Source organism: Caretta caretta, chromosome 7, assembly GCF_965140235.1.
Source record: "Caretta caretta isolate rCarCar2 chromosome 7, rCarCar1.hap1, whole genome shotgun sequence".
Classification (NCBI taxonomy): domain Eukaryota; kingdom Metazoa; phylum Chordata; order Testudines; family Cheloniidae; genus Caretta; species Caretta caretta.
The window spans coordinates 125012277-125028103 of record NC_134212.1 but is presented as its reverse complement, the minus strand read 5'-3'; the positions used below and the strand labels follow the sequence as shown (position 1 = coordinate 125028103).

The 15827-nt window shown below is 41.3% G+C and overlaps 1 protein-coding gene across 1 annotated transcript in view; it reads right to left on the bottom strand.

The window, feature by feature from the left end:
• LCOR (ligand dependent nuclear receptor corepressor) overlaps positions 1–15827 on the bottom strand; it is an 81706-nt gene that overhangs the window by 24931 nt on the left and 40948 nt on the right. The window contains exons 3-6 of the mRNA XM_075131119.1: positions 11891–11997; positions 9422–9487; positions 8931–9010; positions 944–1076 (exon numbers count right to left, since the gene is read on the bottom strand). Of these exons, the coding sequence (XP_074987220.1) occupies positions 944–1076; positions 8931–9010; positions 9422–9487; positions 11891–11997 (386 nt within the window). The remainder of the gene's footprint in view (positions 1–943; positions 1077–8930; positions 9011–9421; positions 9488–11890; positions 11998–15827) is intronic.

Here is a 15827-nt window from a genome sequence, read left to right as displayed (position 1 = left end):
CCTGGGAAGCTGCAAGGCAGGCAGGGGCACAGGGTCCCAGCTGCAGACCCCAGCGGAAGCTGTGGGGTTAAGGTGCGCGGCCCAGGGTACAGCCCCTGGTGGAAGCCATGGGGCTGAGGCGTGCGGTCCTGGCTACAGCCCCTCCCCCAAGCCTGGGGCACATGGCCCTGACTGCAGCCCCCAGTGGAAGCCATGGGGCTGAGGAGCGAAGCCCCAGCTGCAGCCCCTGCCAAGCCCAGGACGCTGAGCTGCCAGGCAGGGAAGCATGCTGTTACTGTCATGTAGCTGAACAAACCAAACACAAACAAACACTAAACAAAGGCCAAGACAGACAATGAGCTGCATTCTTCAGTCTGCTTGAGCTACAAGTTGACAGTGGCAAATTCTCTTTGCAAAGGGGAACTCCCCATTGGTGTAAAGCCAGTGGAGCAAAGTCCTGCATCAGTTGCCTCTCTCTCTCCTCAGTAGAGGGGAGCACAGAGCTCTGCCACACCTATCCTTCACTAGTGTGGAGGTCCAGTGGCAGCTTATGGCAGTGGTGTAAATTAGAGCAGCCCCTCTGTGACCTAACTGTTGCTAGGACTTGGCAGTTCAGCATCATGGAACTACAACTTCCATCAAACTCTCCACTTCCCTGTAATCCAATGCAAGGGTAAGATTCTGCTGGGCAAATATTGAACACTGCTCCCTCAAAATGCAAAAAACCCCAAACAACCCAGTGCTCCTGCCAGGGTGGTTTTAGGGCTTGTAATAGGTGTCTCTCCCAGACCCTCAGAGAGAAGACTGTTTCCTCTTTACCCCTTTCTAAAACTAAACACATTAAAGGGGTAAAGTAACTGAAAACACTGAAGCAATGTTGAAAACTCCAGCAGCCCATCTCTGAGACACTCGTACTGCAGGCAAAGGGCCTGCCCAGAGATGCCATTCTTTCACTAGGACCAACCTTTCCTGTAAAAGACTGCATTGAGGAACTCTTCTGCTTGCCGCTCAAACCGAATGATTTTTGCTTGCTCTTGTCTAAGTAGAGCTTTTTGCCCAGCTTCCGAAGCTGGCTCATCCAGACTGAGGAGGTGTTCCTGCAAAAAAAAAAAAAAAAAAAAAAAGTAATGAAATGAAATGTTTGTAAGCTCTCTCCCCCTGCCACATTAATAAATCACTCACAGCTATCAAGCACTCTTTAAACCAGCACAATTATAAAAAGAGGTTTTTCAACAAAAACTTGTAGTTATGCAATGACTGCCTATCCAATAGACCCATCTTGATAATTAAGGTTTAAACCTTAAGTCACATCAACAGCAACAAAATCATGAAATGCAGTATGTTGGAAAGGCCAAAATATTAAATATAAACCTAAAGAGGGTAATCAGTGCTTCTTCCAGTATGACAGCAGTAGAGGAAATGAGGGATATCTAGGACAGAGAAAAGGCTGAATATTTCACCGTGCATTTGGCCAAGAAACTGGCTTCGAACATTTAATCTTCATTGAGAACTTTTAGTTCTATATGAAATAGAAGATGACAGAACACACAGAAAATAATTCTTATCCCACCCCCACATTTTGCACAGCTTCCAGGCAAACTGAGCACTGTCTGTGGCAAGACACATATCACCAATTTTTAAATGGAGAATAACCTTCTAGATTCACAATATTGCCACTAAACTGGAATGAACAGAAGAATCACAAGCTCGTGAAATCCCTCTTACAACTCAACTGAGAGCAACTGGTTGGTTTCAAGAATATTCCAAAAGAAAAAGCTTCATTACGACAGAGAGAGAAGTGTGCATGTGTCACTACTATTTTTAAAAAAATTAGAAAACTGTAGTTAAGAAACCTAAAGTCAAAAGTCTAGAAGTGTACATGTTCATTTATTTTTAAAGGTGCAGTTGGTATGCATTATTTGGCAAACCTTAATTATATTTAGTTGTACTGTAGTATATTCACACACTGTCTATTAAATCTTTCCTATAAAATGGGTGGAGACACTGGATACTGCAAATTACCAGGTTTTCAGGTTATCAAAGTAAGAATTAGCTAGGTTCTACTATACATAATAATGTTCTCTATTTACTCTGTCTCTGAGTAGATTGGTTGAGTTGGAAAGGCATATTCCCTTTTGTGTACATCCACATGCGTGTGGTGTGTATAAGAAAGTGGGGTAGTTCTTTTTAAAAGTCATTTTTGCAGATTGTAAATTTGAGTTAATATTTGTCCATGTTATATTTTACATTGTTTGGTGCAAGGAAGGTGTTATGACAAATTCATTTTAAAAAGTGTGAAGTGCTATACAAATTAGGTGCAACTCTTTGGATTCTGGGAAGCTGCCACCGCCACAGAGTTTGGGAGATGTTTCCCAGTTATCTCCCACTATTTACAAAGGCACTTTAAACAAAAGAGGCAGTGCAGCTTAGTGGATAGAGCACTGGAGTGGAACTCTGGAGACCTGGGTTCCATTCCCAGGTCTACCACTGGCCTGCTGGGTAACTTTAGGCAAATCACTTCATCTCTGTGTGCTTCAGTTTCCCCCTCTGTAAAATGGGGATAAAGATACTGACTTCCTTTGTAAAGTACTTGGAGATGTACTGACGAAATGTGCTACATACAAGCTAGGTATTATTATGTTTGCGTATTTTATTATTCCTTCCAAATGACTCATTTGTACATTTCATTATTTCAGGCCATTTCTCCAATTTAAAAAGATTGTTTTATTTTTGAATATTCTCATCCAATGCATTTGCTATCCCCCGATGAACATCACGTAATCCACAAATTTCCGTAGCGTACTCCCCACTCCATCCTCTAAACAACTGCTACAAATACATTACTCTTTTCATTATACTTCAGTTAGAAAGATTGTTTTCTTTCCTTTTAAAAAAATGTGTGTGAATCTGACTGCTTGTGAAAGCAAGACACTCAGCACAGACTAGAGCCAAGAGCAAGGGCAGGCTTTTCTCCTAAATAGCTCTGCTAAGGCACCTCAATCTTGGCCTGCACCACCCACTGTCATCCCAACCCTGAGCTTTCCTTGAGCACAGTCTGCTCGTCATGCTGAGTTATGTGGTGACTGATGTGGACAAAAGAGGACTAGGAAAGGACTATGAAAATAATTTTTACTTCTGATCTCAGGATTTAAACATACATCTCTGGAAGTGCATCAACTCATTGTCCCATCTAGACCCCCACACAGAAACAGTAAGAATGGTGATGGGAGGTAAGTGAGGGCTTGGAAAGGGGAAGAAGGTACTGACCAACACCATAAAGCTGGACAGTGTGCAACTGTTTTCTCCAGGCTGCAATTTCAATTACACAACTCTAATTCTGTAACTACACCAAAACAGCACCAATTCAATCCACTCTGTGCTGTCCAGCTCCCTTCCTAGCACCGTTAAAAGGAAGGATGTGAACTGAACACATAGAACTAGCGTGTAAAGCAGTCAGACAGTACAGAGAGCATTCAAGCTGACTGAAATCTCACGTCTGTGCCAGAATTACAAAATAATTACAGCACTGTTCTAGAAATTGCAACCTAGAACTCCCTAAAAGAAGCCAGATAAAGATATGGTTGAAGTAGTTTATTGGAAGGAAGAGAGTTCAAACAAACCAGTACTATCCATAATTAAACTCTGCGCCAAGTGAAACGACATCCTTTATAATTTAATTCACAATTTAATCTCCAGGGCGTTTTTACTTGAAGTAATAAAATATATGGTTATATACCACCCTGTCTGCAGCCCCCTCAAAAATATCACACTTGGTGTACATACGGCACTAAGGACACCAGCAAGGGTTGGAACGCTGCATAGGCAGATCCATCTTTCCATGGGAAAGGATAGGGAAGAAAGCACTTCACATTGCTCAAGTCATTTCTCTGGAGTGGCATTGCCCAACCACATCCATCTCTCCTCCAGAGGGATGATCTTCATGACAAAGAGCCACCGTGAAAGGAAGGGAGGGATAAACGGGAAATCCCAAGGGTTCCAAAAGAGGCTCTAATGTTTCAACCCACAGTGGGCCTGGGGAGGAGAACCTACTAACAGGATTATTTTTACTGCATTAACAGGGAAGTTAAAAGTATGATCATACAGATTCCTTTGACGCTGTAAGAAACACAGCAGGTACAGGGAGCCTTCCTAGCTGCCTCCAGTTATTGGTCTACCAGTTATGAATTCATACCAATGTGAAGGTCAGACTAGATCAGGGGTTCTCAGAACAAATTTTTTGGTGGCCTCAGAGTGCAGCCACCAACTCTTGCTGATGGCCGCTCTCACACTTTCCCCTAAAATACTTAATTAGCTTTAGGAAAAACAAATAAATATGCACATATACATATCCAAATTAGTGTAATTTATTTATTGCTAGCTAGTAAACCTGATGTGAAAAGTGATATTAACAAACAGATAAGTATCAATTTTCATAGCAGACTTACTCAGCCCCGGCAAGCCTGGGGACAAATTAAGCTCCACCTTTCTAGGGGCAGTGGGGCTCAGGCTTTGGGCTTCAGCCCTGGGGTGGCGGGGTGGCAGGCTCTGGCTGTGGGGCTTCAGGCTCCAGTTCCGAGCTCTGGCTGCGCAGCAGCAGGCCTCAGACTCCGGTGGCGGGGCTTCAGGCTCTAGCCCCCCGCAGCCAGAGCCTGCCACCCTGCAACCCCAGGGCTGAAGCCCAAAGCCTGAGCCCCACTGCCCTTGGGAAGATGGAGAACCCACCGGGTGCCTGCTCCTCCTGTGTTGTGCCCCAGGTGTCTCCAGAGGGTGGCAGAGCCCAACACTTGCTGGCAGCCCCAGCATCCAACACCAAGGCAAGGCATCCAGGAGCAACAGGGAGGGGGAGTGGCTGCTACTTTGCCCCCGCCCCCAGCCCAGTAGGCTGTGGTCTCCAGAAAAGTCCCTGGTGGCCGCATTTGAGAAACGCTGGACTAGATGACCATAATGATCCCTTCTGGCCTTGGAATCTACACATTTCTGGTACTGCAGCCACTCTCACCTTCTTCCATCTGTTTAACTCTTTTGATAAATAAACTCTGTCTAATTCTATGATGACTGACACTCAGCTTAGCCTTGGAACATCTCTCCTCTCCAGCCTATTCAGAATCTTAAATCAAATCCTCCTCGGGCCTAACATGTTTGGATAATGAAGAGCCTCAAGTCCCTATGTTATTTCGAGTGTTCTTTTGATGCATTCCCCTCCTGCGTGTTTACTTCTAAAATTTCCTTTGACCAGTGAGAGCAGAACTCCACCCAACAGTCCAAATGTGGCCTGTCCTACATTTTTCCTACTCACTTGTTTAAAAATGCCACACAGTATAAGGGATACAGTAAGTGCAGAGCTTAATTTGTAATGGAAGAGGTGCCAGGGCTCAAACAGTTTTTTTACTTTCATAACTGACATGCAAGCCCAGAGATGCTGGGGCTATGAACTGCCAAGCCCAGAGGTGCCAGGATTCAGCCCTGGCACAAATTAAGCAGTGAGTAAAGTGACCCTAAAGAGTAAGCATTTGCTGCACATTAACGTCTATACTTTAAGGTTTATCTCACTCAATGTACACAACGGTCAAGTCCTGTGCACAACTGGAACCATGTGTTGATACTAGAAAGAAAAAGCTAGCATGCTATATTCACAATACAGCAGGGACATCCAAGCTTTCAGCTACGGGTTGTATTAGCAATGGGACAGGAACAAGAGGACCATACCTGATTTGCACAAAATGGACCAAATTGCAGATGCTCGTCTTAGATTTTTGCCGTGCACCGAGCAATACCAGACCCTTCAGTATCTTTATTTTCTGTGGGACTGTTTGTCTAAATAGGCAATTCAGATTCACCCAAATCCTTCTCAAATCTGCTTATCCGCCATCTGATTCCACTTCCACAGATGGGCCCTCCCAGCCTTGTATCAGCTCCTGATAATAGAGCCAAGCTCATCCTTGATGTAAATCCATTGTCTTCGATTGAACTAAACCAAGGATTAATTTGATTCACAGAGTTTGCATTTCGTGCGGTTTTGGAACAAACTGATAAATGAAACAGTAATAAGTCACCAGGAGCAGATGGGATTCAGCCAAGAGTTCTAAAGCAACTCAAACATAAAATTGCAGAACTACTAAATGGGATATGTAACCTATTGCTTAAATCAGCCTCTATACCAGATGACTGGAGGATAGCCAATGTGACACTGATTCTTTTTAAAGGCTCCAGCGGCAATCCTGGCAATTACAGGTGGTATAACTTCAATACCAGGAAAACTGGTTGAAACTGTAGCAAAGAACAGAATGATCAGACACATAGATGAACATGATTTGTTGGGGAGGAGTCAATACAGCCTCTGTAAAGGGAAATCATGCCTCATAATCTATTAGAATTCTTGCGGAGGAGGGGGGAATCAACAAGGAAGGGGAATCCAGTGGCTGTAGTTTACTTGGACTTTCAGAAAGCCTTTAACAAGGTCCCTCACCAAAGGCTCTTAAGCAAAGTAAGGAGTCATGGGATAAGAGGGACGGTCCTCTCATGGATCAGTGACTGGTTAAAAGATAGGAAACAAAGGGTAGGAATAAATGGTCTGTTTTCACTGTGGAGAGAAGTAAATAGCAGTGTCCCCCAAAATCTATACTGAAGTCAGTTTCTGTTCCATGATCTGGAAAAAGGGATAAACAGTGAGAGGGCAAAATTTGCAGATGATACAAAATTACTCAAGATAGTTAAGTCCAAAGCAGACTGTGAAGAGTTACAAAGGAATCTCACAAAACCACGTGACTGGGCAAAAAAATGGCAGATGAAAGTCAATGTTGATAAATACAAAGTAATGCACATTGGAAAACATAATCCCAACTATACATACCAAAAGGATGAGGTCTAAATTAGCTGTAACCACTCAAGAAAGAGGTCTGGGAGCCACCGTGGATAGTTATCTAAAAACATTTACTAACATGCAGCAACAGTCGAAAAAGCTAACAGAATGTTAGTAACCAGTAGCAAAGGGATAGATAATAAAACAGAAAATATCATAATGCCACTACAGAAATCTATAGTACAACCACACCTTGAATTCTTAGTACAGTTCTGGTCACCCCATCTCAAAAAATAACTGGATAAGTTCATGCAGGATAGGCCCATCAATGGCTATTAGCCAGAATGGACAGGGATGGTGTCCCTAGCTTCTGCTTGCCAGAAGCTGGGAATGGGCGACGAGGGAAGGATCACTTGATGATTTCCTGTTCTGTTCATTCCCTCTGGGGCCCTTGGCATTGGTCACAGTCAAAAGACAGGATACTGGGCTAGATGGACCTTTCGTCTGACCCAGTCTGTCTATTCTTGTGTTCTTAAAAAAAAAGATATATTAGAATTGGAAAAAGTACAGAGAATGACAACAAAAATGAGTAGGAGTATGGAACAGCTTCCACCTGAGATCAGATTAAGAAGTCTGGGACTGTTCAGCTTGGAAAAGAGATGACTGAAAGGAGATAGAGGTCTATAAAATCTTGACTGGTGTGGAGAAAAAATAAATAAGGAAGTGTTATTTACCCCTTGACATAATAACAAAACCAGGGGTCACCCAATGAAATTAATAGGCAGCAGGTTTGAAACAAACATAAGGAAGTACTTCTTCACGCAACACATGATCAACCTGTGGAACTCATTGCCAGGGGATGTTGTGAAGGCCAAAAGCAATAACTGGGTTCAAAAAAGAATTAGATAGATTCATAGAAGATAGGTCCATCAATGACTATAAGCCAAGACAGACAGGGCCACAAGCCAATGCTCAGGGTATCCCTAAACCTTTAACTGCTAGAAGCCAGGACTGGATGACAGAGAATGGATCACTCAATAATTGCCCTGTTCAGTTCACTCCCCCTGAAGCTAGATGGACCACTGATCTGACCCAGTACGGCCACTCTTATGTTCTAATGACAGCAGCTACCACAATAGTACAGCATTACTCTAACAAAGCAGATCGTATTCAGAACTCACTGTGTTGGTCAGGGGTGTCTCTTAAAGGAAGACAAGGTACCCCTCTCAAAACAGTTCTGCATCTGTTTTCTTTCCCCCCTCTGAGAGCCTTAACAAAAAATCTTAATATAAAAGTAAGTAGAAGGTGGCAATGTCATGAGCATTGTGGCTAACAGCAGCTAGGAGCCAGCAACATACAAGAGTAAGGCACTTCCTATTTGCACAAACCACATTGCCTTGAGCTGTTGCAGAGAAGGCTTTGTCATTTTTTTTCAAGTGTGCTGGGAGAACCTGCTAACAGACCACATGCTATATTATACTATGTGATCACTTCCTGCAGAAAGAAGTCAGAGCAGAGGACCAGCTAGCCAGATTTCACTGAGACAGTTAAGCCTTTCTGCCTACATTACAGAACCACATTTCTGCACATGGACTGGGCAGTGACCATGTGCTAGCACTTGTTGCAAGCATGGGTACAGTCTGGCTACAAAACTTGTGTGTGGACACAGACTGTGCTCCTCCACATCCAGGCTGTGACTTGGTTACAAATGTGGTAAACAACTCTATTATGTAGATGAGCCCTTTTATTCAGGGAAAAACAGGTCCCAGGATATGGAACAAGACTGCATGCCGGGACTCTGCATCTCCATGCCACAGAGGAGGGCAGTCACTGACTACAGTGAGGATGTGCAAGCCGCAATGCTTACAATGGAGCATGTGATCCATACTTTCTTTCCAGGTAGTCCTTTAAAACAAAAATAAACAAAAAACCAAACAACATACACCACACACAGAGAGAAGTTACACAGAAGAGAGAAATCTTTGCCCATTAACTTGTATTAGGTTTACCAATGGAAAAAAATTTTAAGAGGGAAAGGGGAGTGTTAGGGGGAATGACAGATCTTCCTCCAGTTACATAATTATATTTCTATATAACTGGGACAAGTGGAAAAAAAGCACAACCTACTAGCTTTACACATCTGCATTGTTACCTTCACTTTTTCTCTTCGCAAGCAGCAGAAAAGACAATTTTCATCAAAAGACCAATCAGAAACACCTTCAGGCTCGCAGTCTGTAAATCAGAGGAATAGCAAATTACTTCATATTCATAAACCACAACTTACTGGTGCCAAAAGACAAACCAATAAATACCTGTTTCACAACATTCTTCCCTAGATTCTGCAGATGCAGATTTAGTTTCTGACATGTTTTAAATCCCAGAATATTACAAAACTATATACAATTGATCTACGCACAATGAACCTGTTTTTTTCTAAGCAACGCCAAATACACTGCCAGCTACATAAAGATGAACGCACATTCATTAGTAATTTTAGCCAATATGAAACTAACTGTGAGCACTGCCTGGGGGGAGGGAAAAAAGCACAAATCACCACGGTAACACACATTTTCTAGAGGCAGAGCTGAAATTGCTTCTGTGGTTAGAAATGCAGAACAAGACACAAAAATAAAGACTGAATACCTTTAAACAAACAGAGATCTTTTAATAATCCAGGTCCAAACAGCCCTTCTAGAATACTTTCAAACCCTAAAAGCAAAGAAAAGAATTGTTAGCTTTCCAGATTAAGGACGTCACTACCAGAATATTTACAATAGCAGTCCTGTATTCATCTATTCCAAGAACAAACGTGATCATGTTTTCTCCTAGTATTCCCAAGATCTATAGGTCAGTTGAAATGCCTGAACTACCAAAAAAATCATAACAAAACCTAGAGTCCAGGTTCATTACAGTACTTTTACAGATAACTGGATTACAATATAGAACCATGTTAGACAGAATGGAAATGATTTTGGAAAGATAATGTGAAGTTTTAGTTTCTACAATGTACCTCTCAATTCAAGGCACTTTCCCAAAATATTCATTCCTTAAGCATCAAAATTCAATTTCAAAGGATGTATAATTTTCCCAGTGAAAAGCCCTTTGGCCTCTTCATCACAAATGATTCTGTGCCTTGTTCTAAATTTCAATATTCTGAATTTCAACATAGGCTAGAGTCAATTTTCAAACTTCTCCCTCAACTTCTTGGTGAGGAGGAATCCGAAAAGGAAGAGAATTTCAGCAATCCTATACCACATAAGAAACAAATTCAAATAATTATATATTCAGCGTCACCAGCCTGCATCTTATATATAGTCCAAATTACCCTCATGCAATGTTCTATGCCTCTCTTAAGTGCTAATCAATTTTAGTTCCCTCAGAAAAAGATTAACCCTCTCTCCTAAATTAGTGCCACTATATAAAGTCAATATTAATCTAAATCCTACCTAGCAGCAAAGTCTTCAGAGGCATTAACTACCCAATATTGACCAGAAGACAAGTTAAAAGTGAGTGAATACTGAAAGGGCAAAGACAGTCTTAAAAAGGGAGACAGTCAACTCAATCCTATTTCTGTATGAAAATGTTTTACCTACTGCTGCCAGAAGTGACACCTAAGATTGTAACTGAAAAAAAATCAAAGAAAAAATATTTCTCTAAGTATGGTTACTCTGTGCATTTGATAGCACTTTGTGTACAGTCAGTTCATCAGTTTCTCCTGTTTGTGTGGGTCTTTCAAACACAGCAATAGAAGAGAGAAAATCATTTTTGAAACTGAGGAGAAAATGTGGTTGTAAAACCACAGAAACTGGCAGGGGGTTTCAGGCCTGAAACTACTTTCAAGTTTTGTTTTTAAACTGGTTAGAATTCAAGTTGATTTACAGCAACTAAGCTTAATATTGGAAAAGAGCAGTTATTTCAGAAGGCAGCACTGCTCCCTGTGCGTACAGAATCCTGACCTGATGTCATGTCTTATCCTTTGGACAGCACGGTCGGGGTCTCAGTGGAGACCACGAACAGCACTACTCCTCCATTTGATGCTAGCTACAGTTCTTGTGCAACACTAGAAGCATTAACAACTTTCGACATCAGATCTAAGACCTTGGAAGCACTTCTAGCATTTGATGCCATTTAGATGCTAAAAGTACTGACAAGGCATGATCTCAATGGCGGTAGCACCTCTAGTATGAACACGGAGACCGATGCGAATATTCAATGCTAGAAGAGCTGGGGAGGAGAGCCAAGGTGAAAAAATGGCAACCGTGAAGAGGAAGAGGGAAGAGAGGAGAGAACATCAGAGGAAGGATTATTTAAGGAGATAAAGAAAAAAGATCCCATCAAGCAGCACTTTGTCAAGCAGACAAGCAGCACTGCCTCCAAAAGAGCCAATTCAGGCTTCAAGAAGTGGCAGAAACAATGGGGAAGGGCCGACCCACCTTACCTAAGAGAAGAAAAATAGAAGAATCAGGGTATTGACCCTTACGTTCCAAATTTTGACCCCTTTACTATGATTGATGGGACAATGACCATAACAACTCACTTATGAAATAAACCCTAAAGTAATATGGCCAATCAACCTCACATCTTTTCACGTTTTTGTTGTTCAAAAAAAAAAAAAAATCAATGGAGCACAGAGATTTAACTCAAACTCACCATTCTTAAAATAGTGCCTGACGATGACTCATGCCCCACAGTTTGTCATGCATGCAACAGCATATTGCAATCACGGCCGAGTTTTACAGTCTGGATATTGTACAATCGTAGTTCGCTAGCCCACTGTTCTTACTGATGTTAATGCCACTCAGTTTTTATTAATATTAAATATTGGATTTAGCAGTTGCATAGCAACGGCAGAACATCTTATGTGCAATGCTTGACATTAAAAATGGCAAATAAGGGAAGAATGAATGTATTCAAAAATTATACTAAGGACCTGGCAGAACAACCATGCAGCCGAACCAAAAAAAAAAAAAAAAATGCAGAGTGCAACATAGCAAAGGTGGAGTAAGACTTGCCATGTTATGTTCAATCACTTAGGATTTCAAAAAAGCATTTGTGCAGAATGAATCATGCATAATATACTAAAAACAAAATTTTGAAAAAGGAACTGCCTACTTTTTATAGTATTTTTTCTCTCCATTGTCACTGCTCTTAGAAGCTTGAAAAGAACATTTCTTTTCCCACCGATTTTGTCCTTTTCCATTTGGAAGATGATTTTTTCCCTGCATTTCAAATGGAATAAAAATTAACATGGCTGCCTTTGTTAAATTCTTTGTGTGTATATTTTCATCTTCTACCTCAGTATTTGATAGTTCACCGCAGCTAAAGAGCAGGGCCAGTGGAAAAATCACAGAAAATCACAGACAATGAGAGGAGAAGGAGGGGAATGAAGATCCCATGATTTCTGAGGGTTTCTGCAGTTTTTAACATTTCCCAGACTGTTCCACAGAATCTATGCTTCTATACTGTCTAAAGCTTTGTCTAATGTTAAAAGTGACCTGCAGAGGGAAGACAGGGAAAAACAAACAGAATTTGTCTTTTTATTCTTTATAATGCATTAATAATGCTCAAAGAAGTGCTGGGGGGTTTTTGGGGGTTTGTGGGGATTTTTTTTTGCTTGCACATTAGTAGTTAGATCTTGTTCACTCTAGAAGGCTCTATGGTGTCTGGAGAATTAGTAAAGCAGTCAAAAACCTCCAAACCAGAACAACTGACAAGGGAATGCATTTCTATATTCAGACTATTAAAAAGTTTTAAATATTGTTAACACCCATTTCCTTCAATACCTAAAAAAATGTTACTTTAGGTGCAAGAGTTAACAACACATCCTCCAAGAACTTTCTAGCAAAACCTGAGGAGAGCAGACTTCATATTGACCTTCCTGATGTTTGCTTGTAAGGTTAAAAAAACCCACATGCGTGTCAGGCCTTCTTTGTCAATCATAAAGAAACTACAGGTAAAAATCCCAATTAAAACAAAAATTTTTGCAAGTCATCTCTGAGACCCTGCCCAATGTACACCAACAAGCTGCCCACCCATTAACCCAGCCTTGGAAAAAGAGTGTGAATTCTCTTCTCCACAACTATGTTCACCTTCATGAAGTGTTGGCTTCAAAATCTGGATGTGCCATTTACCCACTAACAGTAGCGAGCTCAATAAAGCAGGTTGATTATCCAGGTTTTCATGCTCACATAGTACCAGAGTGCCTTTGCCTCTATATCTAGGTAACTGTAAAAAGAGAATGGACACTTCCCCCCCCAAACACATGACCTGGCAAAGAGGTATTATGGAGCCATGATGCTACAAACAGTTTTCCTAACCCATATGCAGAAAAATGGTGGCTCAATACTTCAAGCTTTGAAAAAGATCTAATTAGGGTGTAAGCACCTCAGGTCTTCTTTTAGACCCAATAGCCAACAACATTTGCAGTGCTTAACCAATAATAAGGCTGCTTAAAATATTAATGATGAAAAAAATATTAGTGAGGCCCGTAAACTCCCCCCCCCCCCCCCCCCAAAAGGGGAAAAGCATCACCAAACTCAGAAACTGCATACTGTTTGCTGTGGCCCTTTGTCCTCTCCTACTCCTACTTCCCCAAGGTTTGTCACTAACCCCGGTTCAAACAAGATCACTAAGACTTCAGCCCTATGATCTCATTCTCACACCCGTACAAACCACAAGGACTTCCACTGAAGTCAATAAATGCGGCTCTACATGGGCACAGGGATTCACTCATTCAGGCTGCAGGATTGAAGCCTGTGATTATTTTAAGGCAAATACTGGGCAATGGATCAAGGACATCACATTTAATTAATGTGTAGAGCATTATGCATACAGTTATGACAGAAGTGACAATGCAAGTCAAACAACCAAGATAACCAGCCTTCTTAAAACTGTTACTTTCCTTAATTTTGTACCATGGATAAGACTATGATAATTGCAAGGTTTGGGTCTCACTTCACTGCTTAACATAGGTAAACGAGACACATCTTGTTGCTTAGCTGAGCAAGTTTTTGCCTGTAACAGCTTAGGCATTTTAAATGAAACAGTACATATCAAACTGATCTAAGAAAGTAACTTTGTTCCAATCTGAATTATCATAATTCCTTAGTTAAAAACGAAACATTACAAAAGACCCAATGATAGGAATGCACCCACAATTTATTTACAGGTACTCTAAACCTCTGTCTCAGGCATTTGGGAAGAGTCCATCATTATTGTATTGGGTCAACCGCTGAAGCGCCACTAAAGGGAGCACAAAAACAAACACAAGCACTTTGGGTAGAACCCAAAAAGTGTGTTTTGTTGATTTTTAAAACTTTCTGCAGGATTTTTGTAAAGTAGTATATTTTGTTTATATTGGGTTAATGTAGGGGCCTACTCAATGGTCTGGTTGTAATATAAAACAACGTAACATGTGGGAAGAGTTGGGGAAGGAGAGATCAGGTAATTCAATGACAAAAAAAAAATGTTAATGCAGAGTTAAGGTAGTGTGGTGGTATGCCATCCCCTTGGAGTTGGAGTTGAGCAAAATTCAAACTTCTGAAAATCATGAAAACCAGTTAATGTTGGTCATGTAACCTTAACTCTGCCCACCTTCAACAATGCCCCACTAGACCCCATTAACATACATACCTTTACTCTGCCAACCCCACAGTTGCTGAAAGTATAAGCACTTCACCTCCTTTTACAACCAGTTCACTCTCACCCTCAAGATTCCATTACAGATAACAATTTCCTAATTCAAAAAGTGTTACATCCAAGATGGGGGAATTTTATATTACACTTCATCTTGACAGATGAAGAATTGATCTCAGAACTAAAAATTAATGGCAGGTTAGGTACAAATGATCGTGACTTGATCACATGTATGATGTGCAAACAGAATAAATCCAGACCAGTAAAATATATAACTGGTGCTTTAAAAAGGGCCAATTTCACAAAACTGAAAGCAATTATGAGCCAATTCAGCTGGGAGAAAGAATTTAAAGAGAAAGATCTGAATGGTAATTGGGAACTCTTTAAGAGCATTTTACTAGATGCTCAGAAAGCCACAATCAAGAAAGAAGGTTGTGCTGGTTAAAATACCAACCTGGCTTAGAGGGGAAGTGATAGCAGCTATAAAGTATTCTGTGTGTGTGTGTGTGTGGAGTTCATTAATATATGCAAATGGTAGAACTGTCAATAATAACAAAGAAAAAGACAGAAGTGTTCAATAATTATTTCTGTTCTATATAAAAGAAAAAGCAGGATGATGTATTCATATCAGATTATGCTGTATTTCCAGTCCAACAGTAACTAAGGAGGATGTTAAACAACTACTAAAGTAAGACAGCTTTAAATCAGTCCATATGGATAACTTGGATGTAAGAGTTTTTAAAGAGCTGAGGAGCTCACTGGACTGTTAATGTTGATTATTTTAGTAAATTTTGGAATGCTGGGGACATTAGGAAAAACTTCCTAGCTGTCAGGGTAGTTAAGAACTGGAATAAATTGCCTAGGGAGGTTGTATCATTGAAGGTTTTAAGAACAGGTTAGACAAACACTTGTTAGGGACAGTCTAATTATTATTTAGCCCAGCCTTGAGTGTAGAGGATGGACTAGATCAGCAGTTCTCAATTAGGGGTGTGGGACCCCCTGGGGGACCATGAGCAGGTTACAAGGGGTCTGCCAAGCAGGGCCGGTGTTAGACTCACTAGGGCTCAGGGCAGAAAGCCGAAGCCTTGCCATGCAAGGCTGAAGCCCAATGCCCCAAGCCCTACCACCCGGGGCTGAAGCCAAAGCCTGGGCAGCTTAACTTGTGGGGCCCTGGTGGCATGTGGTCTGAGCCAACTGCCCTGCTTGCTATCCCCTATCGCTGGTGCTGGCTTTTATATGCACAAAAACAGTTTTTGTGGAACAGGTGGGGCGTAGTTTTTATAGCACATTGAGGGGGCTTCAGAAAGAAAAAGAACCTCTGGACTAATGACCTATTGAGATCCCTTCCAGTTTCACACTTCTATGATTCTGTGACAGCCAGGTACTCTCATATGCTAATAGCGCTGCAACCCCC